Below are 12724 nucleotides of genomic sequence, written 5' to 3' on the forward strand. Positions count from 1 at the left end.
GTTTGGAGTGGACTCCACCCTACTAACTACATAATTATGGGTTGATTCCCTACTTTACTGATATCTTGTTTGACCCAATTATTTGATGACCGATCAGCAACTTCATTTTTTGTGTGACCGACTGAAGTGTGCAAACTGATACTGTCACCTGAAAACTGAAAAGTCCCATCCCTCCATGCTAAAATCAGACGGGGGGGGGGGGGGGGGGGGGGGTGGAGCAATAGAGCAGTAGAAGAATTTTGTCTCATCTCCTTCTTTTGACTGCATTTTTTAACACTCAAAGTAAGGTCTACCGAGCTGTTGAGAAATCAGTTAAAGTTAAGGCTGTAAGGGAAGCATCAAGCAATCATTGTTTTGCCATTTAAAGTATTAAAAAAGTAAAGCACATTACAATGATCTTGCTTTAAACCAAAAAGCCACTTTTCATATTATTGAAAATGGTACGAAACATTCATTCTAGTTCTGAATTTAGATGACCCGTCTCGTCTCAGCATGTGGACAGAAAGTGCAGTTACTCAGCAAAAGCCTCTTGTTCTCATGGGAACACGGTCCCGCCCTCTTAACCCCATTTCCATGACCGTAACGGCACGAAACGCTGCGGAATCAATCATGAATTGTCTTTTATGCTTTGTAAGTGATACTATTGTACTGTTTTTGGAATGTATATTATTTCATAATGCCTACCACCCTCTGAATGCTGGATTATTTTTCCATGTCTGGGAACCAGGGATCTGTATGAGACTCCACATTGTTTTCATGTGCTCGTTCTGAAACTGCTGAGTACAGCAAGGTCACGGAGGAGGAAGCTGGTGTGATGCAAAATGGTGTGATGTTCTGCTCATTCCATAATAGGAATAAATTTGGGTGGTCCCTCATTTCAATAATGGAAATCTCACATTTGGCTCTCTTTAAGCATGTTACCAACTGAAATTGTATTTTTTAAATTTATTTATATGCGCATTGACCAACTTTTGTGGCAACCCTGTTGAAAGTCTTCAACCCTGAATCTTAATTAGGAGGTCAGATCCCCCAAACCCCATAGTTCACACCCTCATTGAACATAAACCTCTACGTTAAATAATCCTTAATATTTAAAACCAGCTCTTCATATGCATTATTGTAACACCGTGGCTTAAATCACGTACTTCTTCCCCTGCATGCTTCCGACTGCGATTCTTCAATGGCCACACTTTCCAGCAAGAGCATGTGAGGGTCAGCTGATAGGAGATTTGAGTCCAGTGCTACAATACTCATTTCAAGTCGAGGTGAGGCACCTAAACCAGATTATCCTTTGAGAAGAATGTGACCCTTTCTGCTTAAGTCCACTGGCAAAGGCCTAGGGTGGACAAAGTCTGTGCAAGAACAAAAACCATCATAAATGCACTGCAGGTACACGCATGGCTTGGTTTTTTGGTACAGGAGGGCAAATACTGTAAACAATCAGATACCTGGAAGAACACTAAGTACACTGTTTATTAAAAAACAAAACCCATAGTGTGTAGAAAAGGAATGTTTTCTTAAACAGCAACATATGAGAACCACCAGTGCTCTTATTTACTTTATTCAGCAATCATGTCGAGAAACACATGCTTTGTAAAATTGATCTGATCTCTCAGTCTACCATCAATGGAGCTATAAAAACAGAGTAGGTAAAAACATGCTGCTTATTAAAACACATTTGCTGCACATCATGTGGCAGCCTAGAAGATAAGGTCACACCATGTGGAGCTTATTGAATTTCACTCGCTCTTGATTTTTCCACGCTTTTCTCGGTTTCCTCGCTCCCTGGTTCTCTTCATTTTGGTGTTCCTAGGTCTGCGGGTTGCCATGGCTGGAGTGTTAGTCTGTAGAAGGGGAAACAGTGACGCTGTAATTATCTCAGGATCCTTCAGCTGAAACGCAGTGTCCTTTTCCACCAGAGTAGGGAGGGGTGTTGTGTCTGTAACGTCAGGCAAAACGGCTTCATAGCAGATTTTGATCACACGCCTACCTTTGTTCCTTCTTTCCTTGGTGTCTTTCAAACTTTGTGGTCCGTTTTTCGTTGATGATGATGTGAAGCTTTCCGTTGGGCTTTCAAGTCGGTCCAACCCCAGTCTCTCTAGCATGACAGCTGCAGAACTTGTGAACAATAGAGGAACCTGAGAGCTGATAACGTGAGGGGATTCTTCTGTAGAGGAAGCAATGATTTTCCTCATTCTTTTTCTTCCTTCTCTCTGCCTCGAACTTGGCCTTCTGGTTCTAACAATGGCTGTTTTTTGCGTAGTGACTGCAGGTCCCTTTTCTTCCGTGTACTGTGAACTTTGCATCACCTCCTCTCTGACAGTGGGACTTCCGGTTGTTGGCGTTGCCAGGCTGACGCCTTCGGTCGGACTAGTCGAGAACGTTTCTTTCTTGAAATGAGGTTGGGTGACTTCTGTGGAAGGATTGTTTTTTCTTTGCTTTTTCTTCCCGCCTCTTTGTCTGAGCTTCTCTCTGGTCTTATCATGGACAGCTAGAGTAATGTGAGCTGTAGGTGAGGAAGAGGCTACGTCTGTGTCGTTCGCTTGTCTGTGCTCTAGAATCTCAGGCTCTTTATCTGTGTCTATTGATACGGTAATGCTAACAACATCCTGATTATCATTCATTGTCCTCTGAGGATCATCTCTCATCATCTTATTAGAAAGCTGCACGTTTCCTACAGAGTCTAGCTCTGTGTTTATGAAATTGTTTTCTTTAGTGCTAAACCGATTCATCTTCACTGATTCTTCTGCAAAGTTGTTCTTACCCATGACCTCCTCCGTTTGACCGGTCGGCGGCACACCTTCATCGACCTTTAACACGGCGTCAAGTTTTTTATTCTTCTTCCTGCCTTTGCCCTTCCCTCTTTTCTTCTTGTTCTCTTTTTTCTTTTTGCCGGAATTTTTCTTCCTTTTCTTCTCTGACGTCTGCGTTTCTCCTTTACCCGTGTCTGTGGACGAGCTTTGCGAGGTGGAGACCGTGGCGAGGACTTTGATGAAATCCTCTGCAGCGGTCACCACGTTTGTAAGCGAGGGCTCCTCCTGAGCGGCAGTCTTTGATTCAGAGAATGTCGACTGTGTTTTACTTTCAGTCTTGTTCTGCTTTTCTTCATCTGACTCTTTCTCCTTAGGAGGAGCGATAGTCAATACATCAATGACATCAATCCCCCCAAAATCATAAGGGATTGATTCTTTAATCACTGCAACGGGGACTCTGTCATACTTTTTACACCTTCATGATGGAGAAAAGAGCAAAAAAAATGCATTTATTAGGCTACCGTGGAGTACACCGGAGCATAAAGATCAATTTCAAAAATTCCATAGAGTTTGGTACTTACACTCCATACCAATGACGCTCAACACACTGTTCTTCAAAAGAAAACTCAAAGCAAGGGACTTCAATCACATTAAAGAACGCCTGTCCGACCACTCGGGATGAAGTGTCATTTACAAGTCTCAGGCATTCCTTTAAGCTGCAAGGAGAACATAAATATATGGAGATGATGTCAAAATGTTTGAACATTTTCACATAAAGATGATGCAGCTGTAAATCTCACATCAGTTTAAAAAAACCTTTCGTTCAAAAGCATGCAACAAAAAGTGTTAATCTGGTCTCTACCTGATTAAACCCTTAAAGTTTTGCTGGTGTAACCAACAGTAATGCATAATATGTTGATTTTAATATATATAATGTTTGACGTTGAATAACATAGTAAAGATATATAATAAAGAGATAGTTCACCCAAAAATGAAAATTCTGTCATCATTTACTCATCCACAAGTTGTGCAAAACCGGTATGAATTTAGAAGAAGATATTTTGAAAGTCAGAGTCACTGTGAACTGTTTGGTTACACATTCTTCAAAATATCTTCTTTTGTGTTCAGCAGAAGAAAGGAATTCTTACAACTTGAGGGTGAGTAAATGATGAAAGAATTTTCAGGTTAATTTAACTTACGTGGTTTAAACTGTTTGAACATCTCCACATTAATCACATTTTAGCTTAAAATGCATTTCACTCTAGGTAGTTTTTTGTTTTCTTTTTTCATTTTAATTAACTTTTTGCCTTCTTACCATTAAACGTTGTCTTAATTAATATAACGCCAAAAAACAACATGTATGCAATAGTGAGACTTTAAAGTAGTTTTAAATGAAGTATAGCATGCATGCCGCAGGACAATGATGCTGGCTATCACACTTTTATATCTGGACCAGAAAAACTTACGCATTGTCGCAGTCGCAGTGGCTGAGGGAGTGCCATTTAAAGTTGGTGTATCCATAGTTGGAGGAGAACGCATGGATGATGTATGGGCAGTGATCGTGAACGCGGCAACATTTGTCGGTCTCTTCGAACTCACCTGGGGTGGGAAATCACATGCACTATTACAAAAACACCTGGTTCAGTCCGAAATATAAAATGAACACTCACGCAAGAGAATTCAAATCAACTCACCTAACTGATCGTAATTATCTGCGATGTTTCCTGCACCGCACCAAAGTGTCCCGGGATAGGTGAAGCCTCGCTTGGTTCGCGTCTTTTTATTGCTCGCTGCATCGAAGTTCAGCTCTTGTTTAGCTTTCGCGATCACGTTTCTTTCACCTTTTGATTTCAACTTGTTACAGTTCGCCTTCGCCTCGGACACCCCGGTCAAACTCATCTTCAAACCAGAGCTCACTTGGTTTCTTAGACCGAGTCTGCAAACATGCATGAAGGATTTGACTTGCATTTCGTTTTGGATCACAGAGCAGTCGACCAGGCGGCCCTCGGGGTCATGCACAGAGCGAACCTCTTCAGCTCCGTCGGTAACCTGATGGAGGTGATACTCTCCTACAACTGAACTTTTGGCGCAAAGAGTGTTGTTGAGCATGTAAAAGAGCTCTTTGCTCTCTTTCTCGGCATCTAAAGCTTGGCTCAAGAACTCGCCTTTAACAAAGTTCCTGTCTAGATAAGACAGAAACACGAAAAACACGGACCACATCGCGGCGGGAGGCACTTTCAGCACCACGGAGTCTCAGACAGCACCGCAGCCTCTTCTGTTCAGCGAGTACCGGCTTCTTTCACAGTCTGCCGTGGGGATTAATATATTGCCCGTCAATAATGGGAGGGGTCTGTCATTTAATTAACCCTTTCCTCCTCCAATGAACTTGAATAGCCCACGCTATGTGCATCTGTTTCCTCCTCCTTTCCTCTCTGTGGCAAGTGAACGATGTTCCAACGATTGCCCTTTTTTATGCAAAAACCTTTTATATTTGCAAAAGGCAAATTCGGATTTCTCTCATTTGCGAGAGGAAAATGTTGCAAAGCACTCAAGGAGAAATCAAAAAGGTGTTTCTTTTTAAAGTAAATCGATGCTTTGTTGAAACCACGTTTTATATGATCTTATTCGTTCAGTTAGCCTATATGACAACAGAAAGATAAGATTTCAATTGCAAGCATAAAACGATACACAAAACATAATAATTAGGCTACAAGTATTTAAAGGAAATGTAAGCATGCATTATACAAAGAAATTCCAAACAAGACTTAGGATGTTGTATTTACAGTATATACGCTACAGTGTATATAGCCTACTGTACATGTTGTTTTTACAGTGTGCATTTAGGCTATATTAACACACATGTATATATATATATATGTATATATAATTGAGTGTATAGGCGCGGAAACATTTGAACATATTGACAGAAGTAAATAGGCTATAGCCTATTTAAATATTTTTGACCTTCTGAAGCTCATTGATCACAGAGGTAACCAACTTCACATCACATTTACATAGTATAGGCTACAATAGTGCATAGCTTATTTTTAAATTAAATAATAATTATGCAGACTTTTTTAATCAACCCGTTGTGCACGAGCATCGTAATATGTAATCCCGATGAATGTAGGGTGTAATGGATATCTGTGTTCTGACCGCAAGTAACCCCATCTCTCCCCACACCTCGAGATTTACTTTGGTGACGCAGCAAGTAGGAGGTTCCTTTGGCGCTTTCCATAGTAACAAGAGATGGGGTGATTCTTCCGACCCAACGAGATTGGGCATTCTAGTTTCACAAAGGGAATGGGTAGTGACCTAATTTGGAACAGTGTGTTTTTTTCAGTGCAGACCGATGAAGATCCCATGCAGCAACTGAACATCAGTCAGTCTTTTCCTATGGTTACATGGATCTTAACTTTGGGACAGTCAGGCGCCAGCCTGACAAAACAGTCGCAGGCACCAGCAACGTAAAATAAGTCATTTTAGAAGAGAATACATGTTTGTCCATGCAGGCTAAATATATTTGCAATTATACACGGCTGCTGCGATCAAGCAATTCAATATTTCGTTTTCCAATGTTCTCTTTGTTTATTTAAAAAAAGAAAAGAAAAAGAACAAACAAAGATACGATAGAAATTCTCTAGGCAATGAGGTTGAATTTTATTTAGTCGCTAATTTGAAAGTGGTTCAAACAACGAACTATAATAAAATAATTTAGGGGGAAATGAGGAATTTGGTATGTGCAAGTCCAAATGCAAAATATTTATGGTCGGCTTTCAAATAGCCCCCACTGAGTCCAACAGTGGGCTTTGGCAAGGAAATCGGATTGGTGGGGGTGGAAACAAATGATGTGAAATCACCAGAGGCAACATGCGACGTTGTTGGGAAATCCGCACGATGTCCTATTATTAATTTTATGCTCATTAAAAACTTTTCCTAGGATATTAAACACTGCGTGTTTCACATACCTGACGAATTGCTATTTCATCAAAACTCACTGTGCAATCTAGAAACGCCACCTTTTCTTTCTTTTTCTGATACAGCAGCACATTTCTCTCAGTTCTTGGAGCATAAATCTAAAATATGCCGGTTCAAAACACTATAGGCTAGGTCTATATGAAATCAATTCGACCACTGCTCAATCAGGAGGACATGAGAAATCTCTGCAGAAAATCTTTTAACGACCCAAAGGATCAATTGCATACAATAAGCATTACAATTTCAATCGTTTGTGGGTTGTGTGGATGTACTGTAAGCTTAGTCCTGCAAAAGGAGGTTCAATTCACTAGAAAAAAACGAGAAGAGCCGTCTAAGAGCGGGTTGGATTACAGGCTATTGCGGTTTAACCAATATCGAAACTGTTAAATAGGCCTTATGTAATAAGTTCATCGCAGTTTTTCCATAAACTTTAAATTTACACACGAGAACTTAGTCAAGCCAAGATTCTTATTGGCTAGATCTCGTATATTTTGGAAAAAATAATAATGAATTATAATCTGGAAAAAAACTGGGGAAAAATCTTGATGTTTCAGCTTTCCCCGTACAAAAATGCACAAAATGCTGGGTTAAAAACAACCCAAGTTGGTTGAAAATGGACTAACCCAGCAAATGGGTTGTTTTAACTCAGCAGTTGAGTTGTTTAAACCCCACAATTGGGTTGTTTGAACCCAGCGGTTGGGTTAAATGTGTGCTTAAGACAACCCAATTGCTGGGTTAAAACAACCCAATAGTTAGTTTAGAAGTGTAATAATAATAATAATAATAATAATAATAATAATAATAATAATAATAATAATAATATATTTTATTTGTAAAGCCCTTTTCATAGTTAAAAACAATCCCAAAGTGCTAAAAAAAAAAAAAAGTGTAGACTGTCATAATGCATTATGACAACAATAGAGACACTACTGTTACTTCAACATTAGTAGTCAATAAAATAAGGGGAAACAGATAAAAAATAATAAGGAAGGCTGTTACAAAAAAGTCCCATTATAGGCCTGCATGCTTTTGTGAATAATAGTTCATTGATAATTTTGCAAGCCAATATCTATCCCACAGTCAGACAGATGGCTATTTCGTGCTTATCTTCACTCCTACAAATGTCATGACTGACTTCATGTCTTTGTTTTGCAAGAAGAACTCTTTTCTGAGGAGATGCCTTGTGTTGTAAGGGCTTATTTCGGGTGCTCCTCAATCTTTCTGGATGTTATATTTTTGCTTGGGGGTTTTCTCATCACCTCATTATACGCTACTAAAATGGTGAATGTCTATATAATCTATGTAGGCCTATTAAACCGAGTAAATACAAACACTGCCCAGTGCCTAAATGACTCTGGTTTGTAGCTGATGGATTACTCTGGAAGAGACATGCAAACGCCCCCTTTAGACTAGATGAACATGACACCAAATAGGCTACATGCTGTTACCAGGGTGAGTTTTCAGACGTGTAGTGGTCTTTCCAGAATGGATGTTTTAGCAGTTCCCCAAAAGAGAGAAGGCGGCTGGTACTTGTCTCTCATGGCACCAAACACAAAGGGGCCAAAGTTTGCATGGCTTGATCCATCAAGACTCTATTGCAATTCACAGGTAAACAATGTTACATGCAAAACCTATAGTGTACAATGTAGCCTACTTTATTAAATAACCTAGCTTTTAAACGGTATCTTGAAGTCTGAAAGTTAAGCATTGCTAGAATGTGATTGACAACCAAGGGCTTTATAGTTTAAAAGTCTCTGATAAAAGTAAAAGTTTTAAAGTCTCTGATCTCTGTTTTCTGTTACTCCTGGCGGATCCAGGCACTGTCAGATTGTGTAAAAGATCTTCTCAAACCATTCCAGAATGAGACTATTGACCTGGTGGCTGGAATAGATGCCATGGGCTTCATCCTCGGTATAAAACTTTCTCTTTTGTAGCTTGTGTGGGGTATATTTTTAGCTCCGTTCACATGTTGCAGGAAATGTAAATATAACTCCTGGCAAACAGGCTAAATATAGAGTCAGTGGGACATACTTCAAGACCCATCTGTAAAGCCTTGGCTTAGTGAAATCTATATACAAGCCAATTACTAGTTTGAGATCAATGAATATAACTGCAAAATAGTTAAGTTACATTTTTTCTCCTCCATTTTCAGGGGCAGCTGTGGCCATGACTTTAGGAAAAGGATTTTTGGCTATTCGAAAAGCAGGACACTTATGTGTTCAAACTCACACTCAGGACTACAGCGACTACTCTGGGAGAGAGAAACTCATGGAAGTGCGTGTTGATGTGTTAAAGCCAGGTACTGGGGGGGGTTGGTCAAAGCCAAGGAAGAACCATTTTTCTTAGTATGAAGAACATTTAATAATTTAAAGAGCCTTTTATAAAGAACCTTAAGTGGTTCCATGGATGTTAAAGGTTCTCCATTGAACCATCAATGCCAATAAAGAACCTTTACTTTCAAGTTGATAATATTGTTGAAGGCCACATGGAAATCTAATTAGATATATTTTTACTATCAGTTAAAAAAAGTTGCTGCCTTAAATTTTTTAAGTACAAACAACTTTAATTACCTTAATCTGACTTCTGACTTCTAAATTGAATCTTGTATAACTTATACACTGTAAAAGAAAAATGTTGGTTTAACTTTGAAAAGTAAGTAACCTGGTTGCCTTCAAATTTTGAGTTAATTGAAATTGAGAATTTGAGTTGATACAATGAAGGAAGTTGGATTAATAAATATAAATTCAAAATATTACTGTATCTGAACCACAATAAAAAAAATGATAAATCATGAAAAAGCACAAGTTGGCTTAGTTTCACTACATCTTCCCAAATAAAACACACATAATTACCAAATATGCTTTCAAACTATTTGAATAAAGGTTGTGGATTCCCAAAATAGTTCATTAACTCAAATTTTGCATTTCAATGAACTTGAATTTTAACCAGGTAACTTATTTGTGAAATATGTTTTTACAGTGTAAAAAAGGTTGAAAATTGTTTAACTTATTTTGATGAGTTACACCAATGTAAAAACATGTTTTCATAACTTATTGACCATATAATTTTTTACAGTGGGATGTTCCGATATGCTAATTTTTGCTGATACGATAACAGATATTTATTTGTATTTGACAGCTGATAACTGATATATTGTCTGTTAAATCTAAATCCAAATTTTTATATAGTTCTGATTGTCCATTATAATTTTATGCAGACTTATGCTGCACTTACCCGAATTTTTCTTTTTTAAAGGATTTCAATCATATTTCAAGCAATTCAAAACCATCATGGTGAGCGGTACACATCTGAAGTGTCTCATGAAGGAATTAATCCGTTTTATATCGGCCACATTTTCTTATCGGGCCAAAAACGATAATATTAAAAATAAACCTATGGACCGATACCGATATGGTGGCCGATATATCGCGCATCCGTACTTTTTACATATAATGTTTGTAGTGTTTTATAAATGATCGAACAGCTCTGCTTTCCTATTTTACTATATAATCCCATTGTACATAATAATGACAATCCCATTGTTTTCTCATAAACGACACCAAGTAACACAGTAAAATGGAAATTCTGAACTGTGTTATGATGTACTTCAGGTTTGCGGGTTCTTATAGTAGACCAGTGGATTGAGACTGGAGGGACTATGAGAGCAGCTATCAAACTGGTGGAGAATCAAGGAGCTACTGTTATAGGTAAGCATACAACACCTAATACAATGAAAGCAAAGTTATGTTTTGAGACACGATGAACATATCCACTGCCCCTCTCCACCCAAAACCTTTCTATCTTTATTTGATATTGACTCTCCCTTTTAGGACTGTCAAAATAAATAATGTAACTGAAGTTCGACTGGTGAGAGTTTATAGACATTCTTTTTACATTAGTTGCTGCATGCAAGATATACAACACAAAAGAATTTGGACAGCTGCTTTCTGTGAAAGGGTGTAAAGGCTCCCACTGTCGTATGAATAGCTGGGATCACTTATCAGTAGTCTTGATTTACTTGCTAAATTGAGTGCTATTATTTCTCTGTTCTTTGTAGGCATTGCTGCTGTGGCCATTGAAAACAGTGAGGGAGGAAAATGGCTTAAGGAAAACTATAAATATTCCCACTGCATTCCAAATGAGCTGCAATCTCAGATAGACAGTCAATACCTGGAGTCTTTTAAAAACATCAGTGGTTAAATACTCAGATACAGGACAACAGAAAACACGCAAACAATTCAGAGGTTGTGACATCCAGCAGTTTTGTATGTGGAGATGGACTGATCTTTCTATGCTTAAAGGGGAAGTTCACCCGAAAATTCCAAACCTGTGTGGGTTTCTTTCTTCTGTTGAACACAAAAGAAGATATTTTGAAGAATTGTTGTAACCAGGCAGTTGACGGTGACTTCCATATTAAGTCAATGGCTACTGTCTACTCTATGGTTACGAACATTTTTCAAAATATCTTCTTTTGTGTTCAACAGAATAAAGAAATGCATACAGGTTCAGAACAAATGAGGGTGAGTAAATGACCGATTTTACATTTTTATGTGAACTATTCCTTTAAATGGATTTGATCCATTTCACACTTATTGGTCATTATAAACAGTCTGTAGTTGTTACACAAAATTACCAATAGAGGTCACTATTGTAACTCAGATCTGTAACTTTATCACCAACTTAAAATGGTAAAAAAAATCAATAATGATTAGATTAATTGAATTAATTGATTAGATTAATTGAATGCCATGCATGCAGCATTTAATGCCCTGACTATACATTTAAGACTTTCTGCACTGATTTAAGACCTAAATAAGGCTTTCATTTTTGTAAGGGTAAATTAAGACCCACAGAAACCCTGTAATATGACAATATGTTAATATTAGGACTTTTGAAAGAGAGAAAAACCTCTTTGATTTGTTGTGAGTTTTTTTGCAATAAATAAACAGCTCATTTAAGAAAAGGGAAAAGCACTTTATTAGAATAAAAAAGTCAATCACAAAAACTATGTATGCATGTCCTAATACTTATAAAGTCTTTACAGCAAAATTCATTTTGAAGCTATGAAGAAATTCCTATATAACTTCAAGACAAATAACCCTTTTAATAAACAGGATTTTTGATATAAAAATACAGTTATCACTGTTTATTGCTTTTTGTGCAACTCATGCATGATCCTCTTGTGTACCTTTTTAAAATCACTGCTGACTGTAAACTAAGCAAAAATGTAATAAAAGGAAAAAAATCTATTTGAAATTAACACAATATAATAATCACTGAAAACTATTATGCATAAATTGTGCATAGAAGTCTTGCGAATACCGTTTTGCCACAAAAAAATGCAGACCTCAAGTTGGCCAAGTAAGGAATGTTTTCTTTTATCCAGCGGATCTTCAGTTACACCCTATGAATAATAAACCACACTGCTCTCTGGACAGACCTTCGGTTGAAATTATTGTCCAGCCCACTTTTTATATTCTCCCTGTGTACGTATGTGTACATTTGCATGAATGTTTTGCTTTGGTACCATTATATGTTGGTGCAAACGTTTGCATTTTTACAATGCCAGTCTTTACTGACAACAGTTAGACTGTTTCTTCTTGGAAGTTGCATACAGGTTATTTGAGTTGCTGTTGATTTCTGTGTGGATAAAAAAAGTTTACATGGTTTAATTTAAATGCAAACTCAATATCGATTATATGTACTATTCATCAGTCCATGTTGGACATAAAATCATTGTTTTATAGACTACAATAGAAATGTAATAACTTTTGTAATGTAATGTAATGTCTGTAATGAACTCAGGCCACTCAGGTAAGGAACCAATAATGACAACTTTTCATGATGCAATCAAATTCCATGGCTATAACAATGTCCTTAATGTACTTACGGACAACTTCCCCGATACGTCTGGATCCACTTTTCTCCAGTTCTGCCAGTACATTGGCCTCAAATGTTAAAGATGCCACTCTGAAGAAAAACTCTCTCACATT

General features: G+C 37.8%; 3 protein-coding genes across 6 annotated transcripts in view; 1 reads left to right on the forward strand and 2 right to left on the reverse strand.

Annotated features, from left to right (window-relative positions):
* The first annotated feature begins 212 nt into the window (after positions 1-212).
* zgc:174895 lies at positions 213-12166 on the forward strand. Of its 3 annotated transcripts, none has more exons than XM_067451074.1 (5): positions 213-1265; positions 8549-8642; positions 8884-9030; positions 10343-10438; positions 10789-12166. In XM_067451074.1, exons 1-5 carry the CDS (start codon positions 1158-1160, stop codon positions 10929-10931), a joined length of 588 nt encoding a protein of 195 aa, XP_067307175.1. In that variant the 5' UTR covers positions 213-1157; the 3' UTR covers positions 10932-12166. The 3 variants fall into 3 exon arrangements, with proteins under 3 accessions (XP_067307175.1, XP_067307174.1, XP_067307173.1); XM_067451073.1 differs by lacking the exon at positions 213-1265 and adding an exon at positions 7618-8339 and having other exon boundaries at positions 8591-8642; XM_067451072.1 differs by lacking the exon at positions 213-1265 and adding an exon at positions 7621-8339.
* proca1 (protein interacting with cyclin A1) lies at positions 1546-5362 on the reverse strand. The gene is made up of 4 exons (XM_067451068.1): positions 4448-5362; positions 4220-4352; positions 3335-3469; positions 1546-3228 (listed from the first exon to the last, which is right to left on the reverse strand). Exons 1-4 carry the CDS (start codon positions 4971-4973, stop codon positions 1740-1742), a joined length of 2283 nt encoding a protein of 760 aa, XP_067307169.1. The 5' UTR covers positions 4974-5362; the 3' UTR covers positions 1546-1739.
* The window catches only part of rab34a (RAB34, member RAS oncogene family a), a 5782-nt gene continuing 4533 nt past the window's right edge, over positions 11476-12724 (reverse strand). For both annotated transcript variants that reach the window (XM_067451071.1, XM_067451070.1), the window contains exons 10-11: positions 12622-12724; positions 11476-12371 (exon numbers count right to left, since the gene is read on the reverse strand). The exon at positions 12622-12724 is cut by the window's right edge and continues 5 nt beyond it. In XM_067451071.1, coding sequence (XP_067307172.1) covers positions 12304-12371; positions 12622-12724 — 171 coding nt within the window. In that variant the 3' untranslated portion in view covers positions 11476-12303. The remainder of the gene's footprint in view (positions 12372-12621) is intronic.

The sequence above is a fragment of the Pseudorasbora parva genome, chromosome 8 (assembly GCF_024679245.1).
Source record: "Pseudorasbora parva isolate DD20220531a chromosome 8, ASM2467924v1, whole genome shotgun sequence".
Taxonomy (NCBI): Eukaryota; Metazoa; Chordata; class Actinopteri; order Cypriniformes; family Gobionidae; genus Pseudorasbora; species Pseudorasbora parva.